The 23,094-nt window shown below is 47.2% G+C and overlaps 1 protein-coding gene across 1 annotated transcript in view; it reads right to left on the bottom strand.

The window, feature by feature from the left end:
* Nucleotides 1–23,094, bottom strand: part of Tmep (Transmembrane endosomal protein) — a 37,332-nt gene that overhangs the window by 10,331 nt on the left and 3,907 nt on the right. Inside the window, exons 2-7 of the mRNA XM_037430969.2 lie at nucleotides 14,030–14,260; nucleotides 13,293–13,455; nucleotides 9,911–10,001; nucleotides 6,443–6,518; nucleotides 5,661–5,752; nucleotides 3,986–4,155 (exon numbers count right to left, since the gene is read on the bottom strand). Coding sequence (XP_037286866.2) covers nucleotides 3,986–4,155; nucleotides 5,661–5,752; nucleotides 6,443–6,518; nucleotides 9,911–10,001; nucleotides 13,293–13,455; nucleotides 14,030–14,251 — 814 coding nt within the window. The 5' untranslated portion in view covers nucleotides 14,252–14,260. The remainder of the gene's footprint in view (nucleotides 1–3,985; nucleotides 4,156–5,660; nucleotides 5,753–6,442; nucleotides 6,519–9,910; nucleotides 10,002–13,292; nucleotides 13,456–14,029; nucleotides 14,261–23,094) is intronic.

Here is a 23,094-nt window from a genome sequence, read left to right as displayed (position 1 = left end):
CGACTCATTAGGCCTAAGGCTCTGCGCAGCCGCCTGTCGCACGTGGCACAACTAGGTGGATCGTAGCGTTGAGGTGTTGCGCTCTGCTTCCCTCACTTTTTTTTTCTTGCGAGCACGAGTTAGGAAAAGTGATTTTTGTTTTTATTTTGATGGGCGTCTCGGCCGCCACCGATGTATTAGCTAGCTGTACTGACCACCGTACCACGTGGCCGAAAAGCCTGAAGCTCCCTCCCCTGGGCCGCGCTCCTTTGTTTCTTTCGAGTTTGTTTTTTTGTTGATGCATTCAGCGGGAGGGATGTCATCCACGGCCGGCTGTCCTGCATATCGTCAGCGTCACTGGCCAGGAATGCGGTCGTGAGGTCGGGCGATGGAGAAGCCTGGGACCTGCGCAACTGCCTGCAGTCCGGCGCCCTCGCGAGTGCTGGTCGCAACTGGAAGACGTGTCGGTGCAAGCGACGGATCGTCGCGCCGACGGCAACGTTGCTGTTGCGGGGCTGGTACTCAGGTGAAGCCTAGCCGGACAGTGCAGCAGTGTCGACCGGCGGCGGTGTCGTGGTGCAAAGACATTATGGTCGTGCGATATCATTTTTTTTTGTTAAAGCTTGTGTAGCTAATTTGTGATTTCGGGATATGGTTTGATTTAAGGTTGGGGGAATGTGGGGGTGCTGACACCCCCTCCCCCTGTAAAGTTGTCTGCGCCGCGTGGCACACGTGTCTCGCCCCAAGGCTTTGTTTTGGTGGTGACCACCGCCAGGCGATAGATGGCGTTGTGTTCGCTTTGAGTACCACTGTTGGTAGAGTGGTAGCGCTGGCGGTGGCCCCTGGCGGAAGGCGGGCCTTGGTGGTTGGCGAGCGTTGAGCGAGCTCTCTTCTGCGCGTGGCGGCTGCCGCGAACGGTTGTCTGTAGCGTGGGCTCCCGGTGCTCGGCACCGCGGGCTTCGCGCCGGGGTCCCACGTGGAAAGTCAGGCGTTGGCGACGCCGCCTTGGGTATGTGTTAGTGTGTTGGGTGTGTTAGTGTGTGTTTTATCATGCAATTGTGTGTTTAGTGTGTCACTGCGTTATGTTGTTTGTATGGTAGCGTGTTAGTTGAAATGGGTGTATCATTCGGCAGACGATATCGTCGTCTAAATTGGTTAATAAATGTATGTATGTGGGTGCGTTGTACCGACCGTGTCCACTGTGTCCGTTCACTCCAAGAGCGTGGCGATGCGCTCGTTCGCCTCGCGGAGACCCCACAACACACAGAGTAGAAGTGGACGCTGACTTTCAACTGAATTTTTATTGAAAAACAGGAAAATATATAACATACGAACAGAAGTGAATTTTTATAATAATAAAAATTTAGTTTGTAAGTCAGCGCGGTGCCGTGTCCACTTCTACTCCATGTCGGGGTCTTCACGCTGTTAGTCGCAATAAATCTGCACCGACTCGCCCAATTTACTATCTTGAGCTTAAACGTTTGCCATGCCACTCTTTCCAATAGCTGGCTAGAAGATTAAAAGGCAGCCACATTTCCAACTTAAAGATGGATGTACACAAGGGAGCAATGCCAAGCGTGAGCTAGACTTTTGTTATCAAGACGGTTATCACCACGCACATCACCATGCACATGAGTAAGACTACGTATTTATTTATTGGTTGTGGTGGCAAATGGTTGCTGTCCTTTGGTCATATTTGCAGAACCTCTTTTGCAAGGGGAGATGCGAGTCAAAAAACGGTAGTTTTCTAAAAAATGACCGATTTATTGTTTTCACCTGTTTTGTTAAGATAAGTACGTCTACTGTTCTGAAAAAAAAAAAAAAAAAGAACTGTCGAGACTCGACTGGAAATGCTTTAAAAATGGGTCGAAAGAGCACAAGGTGGCTGGTAAAAGGCCGAAAGTGAGCAGTCTTTGAGCACCTCGCCACTGATAATGCGCCGCCGCTTGCCATTGTCAACTGCATGAGGCGAAAAGCCGAACCTCACTCTTCAAATAACGTCGGTGACCCGTGCAGCTGCACCGCAAGAAATAACAGAGAGAAGCATGCTTTTTCCGCGTTCTTCGAGTGCTGCGACTGGCTTTTAAATCACGTGGTACAAATTGGGAACTGCCATTGGCCACTGTGCGCCTGTATGAGCTGTGAAGCCTTCTTGTGGGGTCCGTGTCTTGTCGGCAGCTGAACAACACTCTTCTTGTGTGTTTATCTCCATCATGGATTAAGAAAGCCGTAGCTCGTGCGATAGCTATGCTGTCAACATGAAAGCTGTTGTGGCGGTGCACTCTGCAAGAATGGGCTACAAGCAGCTGGTTTGATTTACGGCAATTCTAGGCTTGCAAAAGCCAATGCATCATAAGTCATTCACAGCCATCAGCCGGAAAGTCCGTGATACGGAAATGAATGCCATCTGTGCCAATCTTGCGCGAAGTCGAGGGAGTTCACAGCAACGCAGGTAAGCGGGGATGACATTGCGGGTATGTACGATAGTACATGGCAAAAACGCAGCCACAACAGACACAATGGCATCGGCACTGTTGTGTCCCTATACGTTGAACTTAAGACTTTGAAGCCCTGTCGAACTTCCGCCTAGCTTGATGATATATGGTGTTTTTGGCGCAAGGGCCATTTGATGGCCAAAGAGCGCCAGTTCATGGGATAAGGAATGTGGACAATGATTGTGATTAGCGGCTGTATAAGGGCCATAAAATTCCTCGTGGTAAGGCGGGTAAAAACATACAAGTAATAAAATCACGACCATGCCGTGAAAGGTGTATGTGGTGCGAATAGATGACAAAAGTTGGTGATGATAAAAACGATGGTGGACATGTATGGCATTAGCACAAGTGCCTCACTCGTTCGTACCCTTGCGTCCAAGGGCCAGTCCTTCCGCCTAGCTTGCAATCGGCACAAGGCTGTTCCCGAAGGAGAGAAAAAAGTTTGGCAAGTGTTTCATAGCCCTGCCTGGGAGCGAAATGTCTGTGAGGAGTGAGCTCGAAAGAGCCGTGAGGGATAAACTTACAGCGCTGGTGTATTATAGAGGCAGTGGCCACTACAAGAAGGATTGTTCTTGTGTGCAAATTTCATTGCATTCAAAGACATTTTTCATAAACAGACATTCCATTTTAACGTTAAAGCTAGTTTTTCTCAAAACACAAATTTTGCCTTCTTTTTCGATATGCCCCTTCATTTTCAGGTACTTCTCATGCTCAGATCTGCATGTAGTTTTGCCCAAATTTTTTCCAAAGTACAAAGTATGAGAAATGCAATTAGCTTGTTTATATTTCAATATTTTTACCATATAATAAAAAATTTGATGTAAACCTTTACCAGGGTAGGAGAAATATGGACGCTTTCTTGCCTATTACCTTTCATGTCTATTACATTATCTGTATGCACTTCCTAATTAGTTTTCTGTATTTTACACTTTATTTGAAATATTATGAACTATCAATGTTTTCTTAAAAAGTTATGGAAGCTCAGAGATGGAATAGGGTCGAAAGACTTAAGGTTTTCATTTTGTCATGTTGCAGAACTAAATATACGCGAGGCGCAAGAAAACAATTATATATTTAACTCAGCCTAAAAAGTTCCATGAACAGCTCAAGTTTCATTGCTGTAGGGTGAATACTATTTAAAAAAACTTACCTTGAGTAGCATCTCCCCTAAAGGTGTATCCGACAACAGGATGAAACAGCCTTTCTTACGACTCTTATGTTTTCCCCCACACCACACACACTTCAAACTTCACAACAGAAGCAGTTAGATGTCTTACTACACTCCAACCTCACTGTAACGAAGTTTCATCATATAAAAAAAAGGTTCGTTATCTGTAAAACTTTGTTACAAAGGTATATTCCTAACACTATATCTATTGCAAGAATAGTCTTGATTCAGTTCATTATAACCTTTATTTCATTATATACTGGTTCGTTATATCGAGGTTAGTTAGAGTGATTAACAATGGGGCAACTTTCGCCTCTTCTTAAAAGCAAGAACACGTCCTGACCTTGCCAGAAGGAGAGGAAGATGACCGACTTGACAGTGCAGAACTTCCACACGGGGTCAAAGGGCGCCAACAGGTCCTTGGTGGCAAAGTAAAACAGCACCATGCCATACAGCGCCAGCGACACGCTGATGTTGTAGATTATCGTGATGTACAGGTAGCCGCTGTCTGGCCTAGAACAGAAGCGAACGAAAGCCGGTACTGTGTGAACAAAAGGCACGCACAACGATGACTCGTTGCGAACTCAGAACAATGGCTACACTCGACTTGTCCCCGATTACACATATGGTTACACCCGTGTCCCATGCGGCAACTCACGAGGACTGAGTGAACTTACACTCACAAAGTGTCACTTTGGCGGTGCACTGGTAAACGAGAAAGCGGAGCGTACTTTGGAAATGATGGCAGTGGCAGTTGCATGTATAATAGCGCAACATATATTTGTTACGAGACTATGTTGTCTGCATGGAAGTAGCACCAATGACACACGCCATCGCGCATGACTCGAGAAAGACTCATCTACACATAAGCAGCCACGTCCCTCAAGCGGACATGGCCGCAAAGTGCCCGATGGCGAGAGTAGCGAGGCCTTTTTTTTTTTTTTTGCATTATGGCTTGCTTCTTTACGTAGCAGTATTTCTAATAACGAAAACATTGGTTTAGAGATACTACAACCACTGCTTTATGCAACAGCACATTTACGTTCAAGCCACTACTGCCGAGGCTAAACACTCCTCTGCAGCGAAGTGAGGTTGGCGAACGCGCTCGCCGGCATTGTACATTGCATCGAGTGACGCTAAAGTTTCTCGTGTGACAGCCTGCAAACGACACTCGACGCGAAGTGCACTCGCTCAAAGTGCACTTAGTTTGCTGTGTGCGACAGGGGCATCACACAAGTAGGTTTAGTGTCACACTCGCAGGCAAGTGCGTTCGCCAACCTCACTTCGCTGCGACGGAGTGCGTAGCCTCGGTAGCAGTGGCTTGCAGGCAAGTGCACCATTGCGTAATACGGCGCTCATGGCATTTCTAAACCATTGTTTTCATTATTGGGAATACTGTTATGTATTAAAACAAGCCATGCTTTAAAAGTAAGATATGGGAAAGGTTTCCTATCAAGTGGCAATCTTTGCTGACAAGTGAACAGCACCCCCACCCCTCCTCCCCAATCCACTCTCACATTTACAGCCCCAGCCCTTGTGGGACCGAATTGTGTGACTGCAGCCCGTATGCTGAGGCGAGTTTTAGATACCTGCTATACACTAAAATCGTGATATGGCGAACCCGGGTATAACGAGCTATAGGTTATAACGAATTAAGTGAAGAATGGCTCGCAATGGCTACGGTGCTAAATAGATGTCTACAACAAATTTAGAGATATAACAAAGTTTTGAGGCAGGTGTAACTTTGTTATAATGAGGTTTGAATGTATTAGGCGAAATGAAAGGAACAGGTGAGGTCATCTATTGTGTGAACAGATAACTCCCAATTTATCAGTTTTACAGAAAGGGCTGCAACCGAGAAAAGGGAAATACAGACGAGGACAGCAGATAACGGGGTGGTGCATTGAAACGAGAAAAGTGACACGCTGAAGAGAGAAATGGCTCGTGTGAGACAAACGGGCGTGCACGAAATTACGTGGATGATCACGACTCCCAAGTGAGAAGAAGTGTTTGCGTACCTCCAGTCTCCGTCGGAGTACTTTCCGAAGGGTTGCAAAATCAGCGTGATCACAGACATGAGCGGTTTTACTGCACAGAATTGCAGGGTCGCCTGTAAAATAGGAACATGCAATCGATCAGTGGAGCGAATCCGTTACAACTTTGTTGAAGCTTTTGCAGTGAGCGGTTGCACACTGGCTTAGATAACGAATAAGGCTATGTGCACAACTCCAATACAGTTGAACAATACAGTTGTATCAAATCTGAAGGGGATGATATTTAGAATGTAAGGGAACATTAAACCTGTTTGCTATACAGTTGGCACCCATTTTTCGGGCCACAGAAATGTGGACTTGTTGGATGTTTTGGACTTTACAAATGCACCGTCAAGCTTCAATAGCACTAATGCATTATCGCGACCTATTTTTCAGAAAAATTAATGCCTAAAACTTTGATTTTCTGGACTCAATCAATCATTTTGAGCTATGCCGCTTAATTTCGAAAGCCGTCACATAAAATTTTCCATTGACTAGGTCGAGTTTCGCTTCCAGTAACTAGTTGTGTTGCTTCCAAGACTGGAAGCATATACTATCTTCCAGTTTTATAGGTCGTGTCCGATCTTGACACTTTCACTAATACGAAATTCGGTTAATTTAAACACTTTTTTTCGAGCTCGTGAAATTCTAATTAATGAGCATTTAATGTACTTTGATATACTTTCTCTAATCAAAGCATTCCCTTGACCATAATGCTGTCTAGTGATTGTAAAAAAACTGACTGATGAGGAGGAAATCACACGCACCTGTTTGCAGAACCGAAGAAAACCAATGGTGTATGTTTTTCCTGAAAGGCAGCAAGTGCCGTACCAGAAACTTTGCCTGAAAAAGCGAAAAAGAAAGTGTCGTCAACAAAGTGACAAAAAAAGAAAAGAAAACGAGAAAGCACTAGAAACCTTCTTTGGAAGACTGAAAAACCTTTGCATGCTTACAAAAATTAGAGTAACTGATGGGGTAAAAACAGAACGCTTCCGACATCACACAAACTGCATATACGCAGTTTACAATGATGCACTAATGAACAGCTGTAAATGTTCGTGGCCACTCACGACGTCACGTCATATGCCGTGCACATTACTGGGACAACGGCACCATGTCCACTGCACTATGAACAAGGAATTTGTGTAGGGTTACGAATTACCAAAACTTTTTTTTTTGCCACGTTTTCACTGACGAATTTTTGTTAGTGCAACGTACTAAAAATATGACATGTGGGGCCAGTTGGCGTGCAGTTACTTGAAGAACGTCGTGCAAGGTAGCAAACAAGAAGAAAAAAATGGTGACAGGAAGAATGCCAACCATTTAACCTGATCGCACAGCAGGAAGCAGTATCGATCTAATTCGCACAATCCCGAGCCTGTGTGGAAAGCGAAAAACACTGGAAGGGAAGCCAACTGTAGAAGAAACTAAGGTTATATTTTATACACAACGAGCTAGTGCAGGAGTGCCATTTTTTTCCCTCAATTGTTACATTGTTTTTCAGGTGGAACATGACACTCCGCTAGACAATATTAAATGCCCCCCCAAATCTCATAGGCTGCACAATAGCCACAAGTCAGTGTGGTCTTTACTAAGGGCGAATTTCATTGAGAAAAACAGGAGTTGGGGTATCGTGAAGTGAGAAGTCCGGGTCAGAGCACTGAAAGCAGGGCCGCTTGATCTACCACCGCAATGCTGCACGCTTTCGTAGAGCAGGTGAAAGGACAACGAGTGGGGAAAAATATAGCACGCAACTGAAACATTTGAAGTCCAGGCGTTCTCTGCAGGGTAGCAGCAAAGCAAAATTACGCGCGAAATGTGCCAGTTGCACGCTCGCCGTTATCCGAATTTGCAGTTACACTGAAACCTTGTTATAACGAAGTTGCATCTTATACGAAGGTAACTTTGTTGTATCTAAAAATTCGTTATAAAGATATATTCATAACACTGCATTTACTGCAAGACCATTTTTTGTTTACTTCGTTATAACCAATATTTCGATATATCTGGGTTCGTTACATCAATGTTTCAGTGTACATGGTATGCTTGTGAACACATCCAGCACACATAATCATGCTCATTTGGTAGCCGTCCTTGTCGCTAGCCGTAGAAACAGTGCGGCCAACGTCAGCGGTAAAAAATGGTTGCTTTTACTGCCACTGCACTTCGCTGGCTGAGAAAAAACATATATGAAAAATGTGCCGCTAGAAGTCTGGCGAGTCTCTCCGGACCCTACCCGCCCTACTTTTCAGGTCAAGAACATTACAAACTGCCTTCAGCACGGCGAAGACGCTCTCACTCTACCAGTGGACGGCGGTGCGACTACTTCTTTGTTCGACCACTGAAACGCTCCACCTCAGAACTCGGAAGTGAGCACTTTGAGTGGGCTGCTGTTCTCCCAATAGAGGCCACCGTAAAAGATAACTGACAGTGTACAACCACTCGAGTGCCCACAACAACACTTTTTCTGTTGGGCAAGTAATCAAGTGTGCACAAGGTTATCATATTGAGGGGTACAACCCCCTTTCCCCCCCGCTCCCCCCCCCCCTCCGATGATTGGAAGAGTTTGGAAAAAAAAAAAAGCTTATTAATGGATGCGGGAATGAAACAAGCTGTGTGCTACTTCCAACCATTTGTCCTTTGTTCGCAGCCTTATGGGGCCTATCAAGTGGGAAGTACACTGAAAGCTCGATATAACGCACCTGGATAAAAAGAAATAAAGATCATAAAGAAGTAAATGAACAAGTCTTGCAATAGATATACCGTATTTACTCGTGTAATGAACCCACTCGCATTATGAACCCACCCCACAACCTTGATCTTTGAAAAAAGTAAAAAAAAATTAATTCATTTAGTTCATTTTCAATTAGCTTTAGTTCAATTTAGTTTAATTAATTTAGTTCATTTTATTTCGGTATGATAGCCAGAGCCGTTAATGATCAAAACAACCTTAAATAAAGCCAATATATGACAAAATAACAATGCTATGAAAGCAAAAGATAGCTATGCAATCATGCTAAACAGTCGCGAGAAGCTCGAGCACAGACGACGTCAACTAAAATTTGAAAGACCCACCAAGTCCGGCAAAGCGCCATCTGTCGAATGCAAGAGAAACATCTTTGCCGATAGGACCACACAAACACAGCAGCACAAAAACAAAGTGCGTGGCGTCCAAAATGGCACTCGCGCTGCGTCATGGAACATGCCAAGCGCTCGCCATCTCGGACCTATGCAAAGCGCAACCGCACCCATTGCGCCGACGGCACGTGCATCCGCAACGTCTAATACAAAGTTCGCGCGCCGCCATCCGATGCTGCGTTTTCGTTGTTGGGTTTGTCGTTGTGGACTTAGTTGGGACACCTGCTGCGCAGGGCGCGTTCAGTCAGTACGCTAGCTACAGTGCTGGTTACTAACAGCATGCGCTGGAGCGTTGGAACCCAGTGGCTGGACGACACTTCGGCATCGATCCATGCACTTTCATTATGTGAGTGACAAAACGAAAAGAGCTTCGGGCTACAAAAGAAATGTGTCTTGCATTTCACGGGTCAAAAGCAAGCAAAGTTGTCACCTCAAATTTTCCCTGTTATAACTCTTGTGACCTTTTTTTTTTCTCCCCCGTAATGCACCCTCCCTTCAAATTGGCATCAACTTTTCTGAAAAAAAAAAAAAAAAAAGGGGGGGGGGGAGAGTGGGTTCATTACGGGAGTAAATATAGTAGTGCTAGGAATACAACCTTACGAGTTTTCGATTATAATGAACTTATTTTCATGTAAGATACAACTCTGCCATAAAGAGGTTTGAGTGTGCTAAACCGTTCCAGGAATGCCATGTTAGCGGTAACGAGTGGCTAAATTGGCATCAACTTTTCTGAAAAAAGATGGGTTCATTACGCGAGTAAATACGGGAGTGCTAGGAATACACCATTAAAACAAATTTTCAGTTATAATGAACTTATTTTCATGCAAGATGCAACTCTGTCTTAAAGAGGTTTGAGTGTACTAAACCGTTCTAGGAATGCCCCGTTAGCGGTAACGAGTGGGTGTTTGCATAGAAAATTCACACAGCCATAACACTGTGGATTATAGAATGACCAGAGAGATCCCACTGAGTAGGGATATGAGGTCGACTTGGCACCCTCTTTGGATGATTGGAAAAGGGGCAGCTGCCCCCTTCCCCGCTTTGAGTGCGAACGCATACGCTAATGACGTTGCTATTAGTGTGAAATGAGCACTCACTGTATTGGCTTCCCCCGAATCTCGGACATGATGTTGCTTTCGCCCCCGAGATACTCGTAACAGAGGCTCAGAAAGTTGTAGATCACGAACGCTGAAAAACAGAGAGGTGTGACCACCAGGAACTTCACAGTAGCTCAGAAAGGAATCAATACAGTTGAACGCCTTCATAAGATACACAGATGTAAGAGACAACTGGTTATAAAAGACACCACTGGGCTCAACATCGAAATAGGTGCTGATGAGAAAATGAGGATGTGGTACCCCACTTGCAAAACACACCTCGTATAAGGAACAAGGACTACTACCAGGTGCTGTCCTTTGCATAGGAGTTCAGCTGTACCAGATAATGTATTGCGCATTTGGACAGCAGCATGAACCACAGCACTCGCTGATGAAAAACTTTGCTTATTCACTGCGTCCTCTTCGTGCCATTCAAATACATAATTAAGGGTGCTAGTTTAACAATAGTATTTGCTATTAAAAATATCAGCTTCAAGAGAAGATAGAGCGTGTACAGTTGAAGGCCATAAAAAACTGCCACATGTCTGAATGTTTATAGTCTAGAAACACAAAGAAGTGCACAAAGAAACACAAAGAAGTGCACAGGATTACCGTAATTACTCGAATCCAACGCGCACCTTTTTCTCGGTTAAGCGAGTTCATAAGTCGCATGCGCGTTAGAATCGAGTACGAACAAAAAAATTATGGTCAATCTATTGCCATCGGCAAATCCAAAATGGCCGCCCCCGTAATTACTCGAATCTAACGCGCACCTTTTTTCCGGTTAAGCGAGTTTATAAATTGCATGCGCGTTAGAATCGAGTACGAACAAAAAAAATTACGGTCAATCTATTGCCATCGGCAAATCCAAAATGGCCGCCCCCTACGTGCGTCGGCATGGCGCGTCGGCCATTTCTGCCTATGTGTTTCCCATGTGCGGCACTTCGTACATGTGCTGAGGAGTTCGTCATCTAGTAGTGCATTAGCATCGACGGCGTGGAAGGGCCGACTCCAAAAACTCGATAGCACCACGATGCCGCTTTTAAAAGAAAAGTCATGGCGTGTGCAGAAACGGACGGAAATCGGGCCGCATCGCGGTCGTTCGGAGTTCCCGAAACGTGCGTGCGGGACTGGCGGAAACAAAAGCAGAAGATTCTCGACAGCAAAGCTTTACGCAAAGGCTTCAGTGGACCACAGCAGGGTCGGTTTCCGCAAATTAAAGAGCTGCTCGGCAAGTATGTGCTTGAGCAGCGAGTGGCACAGCGGCCCGTGACGACAGAACTGCTCCAAGTGCGGGCTATGCAATTAGTCTTGGAAAAAGGTCTAATGCAGAGCCAGTTTAAAGCGAGCAGGTGCTGGCTAACTAACTTTATTTAGAGGAAAGGCTTTTCCTTCCGAAGGGGAACATGCATATGCGAAAAGTTTTGCGGAGGAGTACGATGAAAAGCTTCACAGTTTTCAGAGGTTCGTCCTAAACTTGCGGCGCAACAACGGCTACCTGCTTGGGCAAATCGGGAATGCCCATCAGACGCCTCTTTACTTCGACATGCCTGGCACCACAACCGTCGAGAAGAAATGGGCAAAGCAAGTTCGCGTGCTGACATCGGTCCACGGTAAAACTACCGGGACGGAAAGCTCTGTTACACGTCAGATGGGCACAAGCTTCGCCCGTACCTCATATTTAAATAGAATACGCTCCCGAAAGGAGTAGTTTTTTCGAGTGGTGTGATCGTGCGGGCCGGCGAGAAAAATGGGTGCGCGTTGCAATTGATGTCTTACGTTTTTTTTTTTTTTCGCGGTGGAAATTGGGTGCGTGTTACAATCGAGGGCGCGGTAGAATCGAGTAAATACGGTAGTACTTAGAAAATAAACTGGATAGATGTACAAAAATAACACATTTTCGGGGGCTCCGATTCAAGCACGTGCCAGTGCAATCTCACAAGACAAGTGCACTTCTTGGGAATCGCAAGACTGCCTAATACAGTCGAATCTCGATAACTCGAACCAGAAGGGGCCCGGAAATTTGTTCCAATTAATGAAAGCTAAATGAAAGGAGGGCTCACCATGCAGAGGCGCATGTGCATTGAGCTAACACACGAGTGGGAAGCTTTAGAAGACTTGCATTTATTCACAAATCACAGGACATCCCTCATTGAGTAATCCGTGATGTGCGGGTGAACACGTTTGCCTTGCAGCTAGTCAATGAATTTCGCACGCAGCTTGCAAAGCATTTCTACTTCAGCTTCAGCATTCTCCTGGCAAAAGAAGTTGCGAGCGGCAATTTCCAGTGCCGACACTCTCCAGAGACAACGACAAAAAAGACTGCGTGTCCACTACTACCCTCTGCACCGCAGTCGCAGCGCGACCAACACGTGAGGAGAAAGAAGCTGGAGAGAAGCATATTGGCATTTGAGCAAGAAGCTGGAGAGAAGCATATTGGCATTGAGAAAGAAGCTGGAGAGAAGCATATTGGCAACCAACATTCCACGGCAGCCATTTTTTTTTTCTTGGGCGCGTCGTTGAAAGCAGAACGGTCTATGTGGCAGGGCCGAGAAAGGGGAAGCGTGGCACAGGCACGTCGCAGATCGGCATTTCAGAGAGAGCAAACGTTCCACCACAGCATTTTCTTTCCTTTCTTTTCCTTCACGCGCAGCGTTGAGGTGTCGGAGGCGCCGCGGGATTCGGCATGGTGCTGAGAGCATTTTCAGAGCTCGGTATGTTCCAATTAACCGTCACAAGTGTTTGCGTGTTCGAATTACAAGGCGTTTTTTCCCACCGGAATACACATAGCTTTGACAAAACCTCAGCGTGAGTTCGAATTAACCAGAAGTTAGAATTAAACATGTTCAAATTAATGAGATTTGACATTAAGAGAGGCCGACCTTCAACTATCAGTTTCGAAATTTTTTTTTTACCACTACGACACCATGATGGCTGGTCTTGAAAGGTTGTGTGTCACACTGTTAATAGCCAACATGCAGTGCCCTCGTGCAGCGCTGTCGCATCATGTGTGGACCGTCACATTTGAAAACCGCAAAATGGGGACGCAGATAAAATAAAGAGTCAGTTTCTTTTGAGCTCTGGAAGTGCCATGTTTTTTTTACAATAGCAAATATATGCTAGTACAAGTGTACTACCGTGATTGTGCCGTGTCTGAAAAGGGAATACAGTAAAAAGGAAAATGTTCCAAAACAACTGGCTTAGTACTCATTTTGTTCTTATGAATGCTTGTTTTGCCCAGTTCCTAAAGCCTGTGTAAGAAGTCCTTGCACACGCCTTGAAGTTCTCAGGACTGAGTAGGGCTACATCCAGTGAGCCAAGGCGGTCACTGAGGCTTGCTGGTATAGATATCGTAAGGAGGATCTGGGGGGTGAAGACTTACCTTCGTACCAGTCGCGAACGCTGTTGAAGTAGATGTAGTAGTTCTCTCGGAAGAAGAGCAGGCTCAGCCAAGAGTCAAACGCGTAGATGGGCACTATGAACAGTATCCGCACAATCCAGCGCTGCTCCGTGGGCAACGTATAGAACCGCAGGTGTTGGTAGATCTGTGAACAGCGGAGCCACGGGCATTATGCAATCAATCATCGTCTTGTTGGCATGGCACATTTTAAAACACACTGTTTAGGGCAACAACGTGAAGAAGGAAGATGGACTGTACGTCTAACCTAACCCAGTTCATCACAAATGCTACTGTGATGGCTCACTGATTATGGCATTTGGCCACTGACTCGGAAAGACAATGGTTCGATCTCAGCTGAAGTGGTTGTGTTTCAATGGAGACAAAATGCTAGACTCCCACATATTATGTGAGGTAAGTGAACATTTGAGAAACACAGGAAGGATGAACAGGTTCAAAATGCCACTGCGATGATGAATATCCGACATATGGGAAAGGGCTTTGAAATTTCAAAGTTCACTGACGTTAGCTTCCCTCCTGTCCTCCCATTCCAACTACCGGCCCTAGAGGTAGAGACTTTGGAACTGCGGCCGGCCAGCTGAGGCAAGTTTGAGAGACCCCTAGCATAGACGCTCAAACAGCATGGATTCATAACAACCAGTCTCACCACCGGTCAGATAGCAAAGGGACGCTGATGTGGAGAGCCCTCTCAGGTGGCTCACCTGGTGGCAGGTGATTATGAGGGCGGTCCACACGAAGGCCCCCGACAGGGCCTGGGCCCCCGTGGTCTGCAGGAAGGTGGGCGGCAGGTCCTCCAACACCTGGCTGGCGTTCTCGACCGTAATGTTGGCCGTGGCCAGCACCACGGGGAGCACCGACGAGCTCGCCACTGTGCTCGGCCCACCCGTGACGCTGGGGGGCGCCACTGTGCTGCCACTGCTCATCCTGGCCCCCTGTGAGAGAGGACAAGGACACAATTCTGTGAGGACAACAGAAAATGAGTGCGAAAGAACGCGCAAGGGAGGTTACTTGTAGTTCTACAGCTGAACTGTCTTGCTCCACCTAGTGGCGTTGTAGAAGCGGTACTAGTAGCGGCAATACGAAAAAAAACGGGAACTGTGCGAAGGGTTAGTTTTCTTGCCAGGCACAAGCATAGGTTGGCAAAAAAAAAAAGCGAGGAGCTCACTCAGTCTCCCTCACGAAATGTATACTTAGTGTTCAGTACTTACTCAGACTCGGATTCACGAAAATATTTCTCGACCGGTCTCATTCAGACTGATGCCTCTATCTGATTCCGGGCGAGATTACTCATTAATGAGTTTGCTGCCAACCTATGGATAAAGGTGATAAAACCAACAGACAATTAAGCTAAGGAAAAAACAAGGGACATTGTTGTTTCTTTAAATGTAGTGTAATGTTTTCCGACTTAAACTGAAATGTATAACTAAATGTAGACAAAAAATCACCCTTCCTGACAGTGGGATCTGAATTACCAACCTTCAAATTACACGTCCGATGCTTCATTGATTGAGCTATGACAGGGGACACTCCTTCGTCCACCTTGTAGGGTCACTGTGCTAGATTAATCGCAGGGAGTGCTAGCCAGTGCCATTCATAGCCATGGCGGCGAGTTTGAAACACTCTTTTCGTCGGAGTGGGTCACGAGACACATGAACGTTAAACGAGGTGGCCAGTGGCCAATGAAACCTCAGACACGCGTCAATCCTGCCAAAATCGGAAGACATCAAGCTTGACGTGTAATGTGAAGGTTGTGGATTCTGATCCTAGGACAGAAAAAGTAATTTTTCGTGTACTTTAATACATTTAAATTCAAGTAAAAAAAAATCATACACTATAGTTATAGAAACAATGTCCCCTACATTTCTTTTTGCTTAAATGTCCTTTGGTTGGATTAGTTGTGTCTCGTAATTGTAGTAGCAGTAGCAGTAATAGGCATTGTGCAGGTTACGTGACCTGGGGGAAGGACTGAATAAATAAATAAAATAAAATGATGATGATGCTCGAAACAATCATGATGATCGTGCTAACTTTGCGAAAACATGGGATCAAAATGTAATGGCTGACGAAAGAAACGACAGCTTAGCTGTTTCATGACGAGGAGCAACTTAGAATTTTTAAATGAAGTGTGGTAATTGGAGAACATACAGAGGTAGCTGATGTCACAGAAATCAAGAGAGAGAAATGGATCTGGGCATGCCATGTCACAAGAAGGACAGCGAACCAGTTGTCATTAAGAGCAACAGAATGGATATCAAAACATGGGAATCGCAGCAAAGGATGGCCAGAGGTTCGGTGGAGCAATGAAATTAAGGAATGTGCATGCATAAAACGGTATCAGCTATAGAATGGTCGGAAATCATAGGAAAAGGCCTCACTTTATTTTACAAAGGACATACACTGACGACACTGATGGTGAAGGATTAGGAGATAACAAGAAAATGAAATTGTGGTATAACCAAACTGGAGGAATCCGCTCTGCTACTGGAGTGCCAGAACCAGTTTTGCATATTAGTTCCAGAGCTGGAGTTTCTGAATTTGTTGAAGGGTCTGCGACGGGCTGTGGTTTGAATCTACTCTGTCTATGTCAGGGAAAGGTGTAGCTAGCGTCAGCCAACAGGGCCATTTTAAGACCCTAAGTCAACCAGCTTTGCTAAGATCAACCAGCCTTGCACGGCTAAGTAAAATTTTCCCATTTCTCCCCCTTCCTTCAACAAGACCATAGAACAGAATTCGCTAATAACAGAAGCCGTCAGATGAGCCTCAGCAGGATTGTTCCTCTCTGCCCTGCAGCGCTCACAATTATGTTTGGTGGGGCAACTGCATCTGTTTGAATAAAGGGAGAAAAAAGTTCAGGGGTTTTTCCTCTGTCAAAAAAAATAGGGACAAGTGAAGATTGTGCATGCTTGACCTACTATCTTTATTCCTTCCTTTAGATCTGGCCGCTAGGGGGCCACGGTGTGCGGACGCGCGTCGCATCGGCTCCGCAGATTTTCTATGGTTTTTCGGCGATTTCTGGTTGTTTGAAGTGCATCGGATTCGTGAAAGTACAGCGAACAGTGAACGTCGAATTTCAGCGGTGAGTGGCTGTTTTTCGGTTTTTTTCGGTTTTCTGCAAGCTGAAAACTTCGAGGCAGCGACCGTCGCGCCCGGCCAGACGCACCGCCGCATAGCGGCGTCTGCGTCGTGGTCGCGTCTCAAGCGTCGGCGGATGGACGCTCTTCAGGAAACACCGAGGTCTCCTCAGGAGCAGCCACTGGTTCACACAGATGAGGAGTCTGCTACAGAAACCACTCAAATGGACGTTCAGACCTGGTTACCGCAGGGTTCGTCCGAAGAAGTCGACAATGTGTCTGCAGGGGAACGCCACGATGGTGCCGCATGGACGGAGGATGGCTGGCACACGGTTTTGACACGCCGGCAAAAGAAGAACCAGAAGAAAAACCAGAAAAACGCGTCAGAAGCTGTGGAGTGCAACGCCTCGTCAAGCAGCCCACCGAAGCAGGGAAGTCAGGTGAAGCGCCGACGTCGTACGAGAAGTCGCCGTCCGCTCCCGCCCCTGCCAAAGGACGACATAAAGATCATCCTTAGGCCTCACAAAGGCCTCGCCGTAAAAGACATACTCGGCTATGAACTTTCCACCGCTGTGATAGACGCTTGCCACCGACACTTCGACGGTGGTAGCTTCATGCTGCGCGTCCACCCGGGCTCGAATATTATCATCGTATCGACGCCCCACGAGCATGTAGCCAAAGAGCTGCGAGAGATCACGCATCTGAATATCAGGGGACGAGTGCACTCATTCAACTCGTATGTGGCGGATCCTGAGGACGTCCTACGAGGCATAGTCCATGGTATTCCGTCGGGGACTTCTCAAGCAGAACTCATGGCGAATCTCCGTGTGAGAACACAGGGGGTCAAGATTGAGCGGGCACGCATGCTCGGATCTACGAAGACCGCCATCATTACCTTCACGGGCAGCACACTGCCTAGGTGCGTCTATTTCATGGGAGCGGAAGCCATCTGTTATCCCCACAAGCCTACGAGGCAGGCTTGCAAGGTATGCCACTCCACAGGGCATCGAACTGACGTGTGCCCAACGCCCGACGCCAATGTATGCTCCACGTGTGGAACACGTGAACCCGCACAAGGACACGCGTGTACCCCTAAGTGCGTGATATGTGGTGAGGACCATATGACAGGTGACAAAATGTGCAAGAAGAAGCTTAAACACGTTCCGCCTAGGAGGTCCCGAGTGGATCAGCCAAAACGGAGGCACCATCCACGCTGGTTCAGCTCCGAGCGGGACTCGTCAGTGGAATCACGCTCACGTTCAAGATCCAAGTCACGGGCTTCCTCAAAGGGTCGAGCCCAGTCTGCGTCCAGAAAACGACTCAACAAACAGCCGCATCAGCAGCAGCACCAACAGCAGCAACAGCAGCAGCAACAACAACAGCAGCAGCAGCAGCAACAGCAGCAACAGCAACAGCAACAGCAGCAGCAGCAACAGCAGCAGCATCAGCAGCAGAAGAAGAAAGCGCTGGTACAAATCTTGACGCCGCCCAAAGAGGGGACGGAGGCAGCCGCCTGCCAGCCAGCAAACACGGTGAGCTGGACGAGGATTGTGTCTCCATCTGCTCCCTTAATTGAGAATCCCGAATATCAGAAAATGGTTGCCGAGAATAAGCAGCTTGCTTTAGAAAACGAGAAACTTCGATGCCAGATTAAGGAGGAACGCCGGGAGTTCCACAAAATCATATCATCTTTAGAAACCAAACTTGAAGCCAGGCTTAACGCCTTAGAGGCGAACAACAACGCCACTCATGCTATCTCCAGGGCAACCGTAGCCCACTCTTTGGAGGGAGGAACGGCGAAAGTAGACATACCTCAGAGGTTTAGCGAGGAGGCCCACGTTAGCCAGTTACAGATGGGGGAACAGTTGCAGAGCTTGCGAAACTTAATGCGAGAACTCCAATCACAACAGCAACGAGCAGCGTCTGAACTCCGAGAGCAGATGATGCAGCAAATGCATCAAATGTTTTCGGAGTACAGGAAAGAGTTTGCAGCAGAAACGGAACAACAAAGACGATACGTTAATGACTCAGTTGTAGGCATTCAGCGTGCCATCAACAAGCGGGTCAGTGTTACCTCCGCGAGCAGTCCACTACCGAAGGACCGTCGAATCACGGAGAAAGCAGACACCCCCCAATAAAGGCAGTAGTCACCATGGCGCGAACTAATTCCACGCAAAACTCCGACCACCTAGAAATCTGGCAGTGGAATTGTCGCACGTTCCACAAACGAGCGGCGGCATTGCAGAATTACATCCATTCGGCACTAATCCCACCTGATGTAATATGCCTGCAAGAAGTTGGGAACCGTCCCGTCAAATTGCAGGGATATTACACATTATACGATCCAAAATACCCCCGCGTTGCAGCGCTGGTGAGTAACTTCATGACAGTTGCGCTAGACCATTACGATCAGACTGACATTAATCACCAAATTATCGATGTCTTCCCACAAAAACGAGGAAAAGTACGAACGAAAATTTTAAACATATACAGTCCTCCCAAAAACCGGAATGACGACTTCGGCCCACTCCTAAACGAGGCAGTTCGAGCCGTTGGCACCAGAGATCAATTAGTGGTGGTGGGCGACTTTAATGCTCCGAGCACCGCTTGGGGCTACGTCCGGGATTCACCCAAGGGAGTGTTATTAGAGAACACCACGTCTAAATTAGGTTTTACCCTTATCACTCTGCCAACAGCACCCACCAGGCTTGGTAATAGCATTAGCAGGGACACGTACCCTGATTTGACCTTCACCTTCAACATTAAAAATGCCACGTGGTCAAACCTCGATGAAAACCTTGGTAGTGACCATTATATTCTTAGCACCTCTATAGCATCACCAAAAGTTCGTCGTGTCGCTGGTGACGTTGTGATGACAGACTGGGTGACCTTTCGAAAGCGCCCTCTACCGGAGCAAACGCCCTGTGATGTCAGTGGGTGGGTTGCTTTCATTCGAGAAACGCATGATGCCACCTCTAAGAAAATAGCGCGCACAGTTGAGGCGCCTGCGATAGACCGGCACCTATTGCACATGTGGGATAGTAGGCGACGCCTGATCAAGAGATGGAAAAAACAACGCCTCAACCGCTGCCTCTACAGGCGAATCGCTGCTCTGTCGGAGGAAGCGAATGAATACGCAACGAAACTTGCCACCGATGGTTGGGTGCAGTTTTGCGGTTCTCTCCGCGGTACACTAGGGACTAGCCAGACGTGGGCGATACTGAGGTCCATGCTGGAGCCGGACAAATCTAAGTCCTCCATGAACCGCATTCTTCAAAGAATAGTACACAGCTACCCCGGCACCGACGGAGAGTTGATCCAGGCGCTTAAAGACCGTTATATCGGTACTGATGTGGTTCCGCCATGTACATTAGAGTACATCGGCAGCGAGAATGCCACATTAGACGCCGCAATCACGAAAGAAGAGGTTTTCGCGGCAGCCCAGGCAGCCAATCGGAACTCTGCGCCGGGGTCGGATGGTATAACAAACGCTATGATAAGAAACCTCAGCACTGAGGTTCTTGAGCAGATAACGCAATTTCTTAACGACCACTGCTGGTCCCAAGGTCACGTTCCTCCGGAGTGGAAGGAAGCCAAAATAATAACTATACCAAAGCCCGGTAAAGCACCATCGCTCGGAGCCCTGCGGCCCATTTCGCTTACTTCGTGCATGGGCAAGCTCTACGAGCGAGTAATACAGACACGGCTTCAAAATTACATTGAAAAAGAAAATCTGTTTCCCGCTACCATGATTGGTTTTCGCTCCGGACTCTCAACCCAGGATGCCTTCCTCCTTTTAAAAGAAGAGGTCATGAGTTGCGTACCCAGGGGAGGCGAACATTTGGTCTTGGCCCTCGACCTCAAAGGGGCCTTTGATAATGTTTCGCACGAGGCCATTCTCTCTGAACTCAACACAATCGGCTGCGGAAAGCGTACATTTAACTACATTAAATCCTTCCTCTCTGGGCGGACGGCAACTATTGGGATAGGCGACACGAGGTCGGTGCCGTTCTCGATGCCAAATAAAGGCACACCGCAAGGGGCAGTCATCTCCCCCTTGCTCTTTAACATAGCTATGCGCAGACTTGCTCACGAGCTCGAAGCAATCCCGCACCTTGGATATACATTGTATGCGGACGACATCACACTCTGGGCTACGAAGGGTTCACTGGCGCTGAAAGAGCAGACCCTCCAGGCTGCTGCGACAGCTGTGGCAGAGTTCGCAAGAAATAGTGGGCTGAGCTGTGCGCCTGAAAAATCTGAACTCATAAGAATACACAGTAAGTATTACAAAAGTAACGGTGCCATAAACTTACAGGTAGACGGCCATGCCATAGCCGAGGTTACTCAGGCCCGTATACTTGGCTTCTGGGTCCAAAGCAATGGCAAAGCCAGTCACACGATAACCACCTTAAAGACTACGGTTAAACAGATAGCTAGAATGATCCGTCGCATCACTTATCATAAAAAAGGCATGAAAGAAAAGGATACTCTCCGGCTTGTCCAGGCCTTAGTTTTGAGCAGAGTGACGTATGGCCTACCGTACCACTCACTCGACAGAAGTGAGGAGAGCCAAGTGGATGTGCTCATTAGAAGCGCTTTTAAGGCAGCACTTGGTCTACCCACCAGCACACCGACCGAGCGGCTCCTAGCTCTCGGTATACATAACACTTATGCTGAGCTCAGTGCCGCAGTCCTCATGTCTCAGAGGAATCGTCTAAGTGAAACTTCAGCAGGCAGGGCGATACTCACTAGAATAGGAATTTCGCCCCACCCACAGCACATTGATGAGGAGCTGGTCGACGTAGCCCAAGAGGTCCGCAGGCGAATCTCAATCGCACCGGTGCCCAAAAATATGCATCACGACTTTCACGCTGAGCGACGTACTGCGAGGGTAAACTGGCTTCGAAAGCAATTCGGCTCAGCTTCAAATGTCGCGTACGTCGATGCGGCCAGTTTCGATTGGCAGAGACACATAATTACTGTTGTCGACAACAACATGACGCTGCTAACGAGTGCCTCCGTACGCACGACCTCGGCTACAAAGGCGGAGACGATGGCCATAGCCTTAGCCTTAAGGTTTCAGGAGCGTAGAGGGGAGCCATCAGTTATTTTATCCGACTCCCAGGAAGCCTGCCGGCTCTTTTTAAGGGGCCGCCTTCCAGCAATGGGGCTGAGGTTGCTAGGATCCAAACTCACTCACCACCATCGCTTGATCTGGTGCCCGGGACACGCAGGTCTCGAAGGCAATGAAAGGGCGGACGCTCTAGCTCGTGCGTTTTGTAACCGAGCGGAGAATCCATCTCTTTCATTGACCATGCCAATTTTACCTAGGGAGATTCTAGCTCACCAACGCTTCACGCGTCAAAAATGTGGAACACCTCACAGATCCCTTAATGGGGAAGAGGCCACTGACCTTAGAAAAATTCAAACGGATGTATTTCCGCACCTACTGAAGTTACACGCGATACATCCAACTCTTTACCCGGCTGTATGTCCGTGGTGCGGCGGAAGACCGACTCTCTACCACATATCGTGGGGGTGCGATCGTAAACCAAGTGACATAACCAATTTTCTCGGCGAACCTTTAACACCTAGTATGGAGCAGTGGGAGGCACACCTCGCTAGCTCGGACCCAGGAGTGCAGCTCGCACTACTGGATCAAGTCCGGCGGGCGGCTAAGGCCAGTGGAGCCCTGGACGTAGGGCCCCAACCATAAAGGCTCTAAAACGCCCCTCTCCCTTTCCCCTTCAATAAAGTTTTACTCTCTCTCTCTCCTTCCTTTAATTTGCTGCACAATGTTTCCTTCTGTTTCCCTACTTCAACCCATGCTGAGCAGCACAACACTTCTGCTGCTACAGGCAACAACAATGCTCATTGATATCCAGGCAGCAATGAACTGTGGCAGCATGGAATGACGACACAACTCGGTAAAAGGTCAGACTGCCGTCTCAGAAATGAGAGACCACCGACGATCCCACAATCGAGAGCGCATCAATAATAGCAATACAGCTTACACAAACGATCACGCGACCGGCACACCTTCGGAGCCCAAATTTCTCCACTCTCAAGCCTCCGGGCGTTTCACATATGACAACACCATCACCTCAACCACCTCATTTGGCAGCTCACAACAAGTCTTGCTTGAAAAATGGCACTTGCAATGAGACACAAAGAAACGTGCTCACTGCACACTGCTTCGTTTCCTGCAAGCAACGCTAATCACGAATCGTTGTGAGGCAAACTAAAACCTGCTACCTTACCCCACATTTTCAGAAGGCTGTAATGACAGATAAATGTGCACTTGACACACCAACCATATCATCTATGAATGTCGAGGGAACACAATGCTATCGTACAGCTGTGGATGCCAGAGAAAGATGACAAGTGCCTGTTGACTTCGTAGTTATATTGCAACTATTTCAGAGACAGAAAGCATCATAGCTGGGGAAAGCACAACACAACCTATTGATTTGCAATTGTGTAAGTCTTTAGAGTTATTTTAAAGATTAGCCAGTGAATTCTGGTGCTCAAGGTGAAAGAACCAAGTACCACGGTTCATCATGAAGCCCATATATTTTAGTTTTATTGCACACAGCATGGGTTCGAAGTTATTATGGCTTGCTGATTTACTTTGTATCTCGCTCGGTTCACTAGAAATATTGCTCAAAACAATACGCACGAAGTGTCTCATA

The sequence above is a fragment of the Rhipicephalus microplus genome, chromosome 7 (assembly GCF_043290135.1).
Source record: "Rhipicephalus microplus isolate Deutch F79 chromosome 7, USDA_Rmic, whole genome shotgun sequence".
In the NCBI taxonomy this organism is placed as follows: Eukaryota; Metazoa; Arthropoda; class Arachnida; order Ixodida; family Ixodidae; genus Rhipicephalus; species Rhipicephalus microplus.
This window is presented reverse-complemented; position numbering and strand designations above follow the sequence as displayed.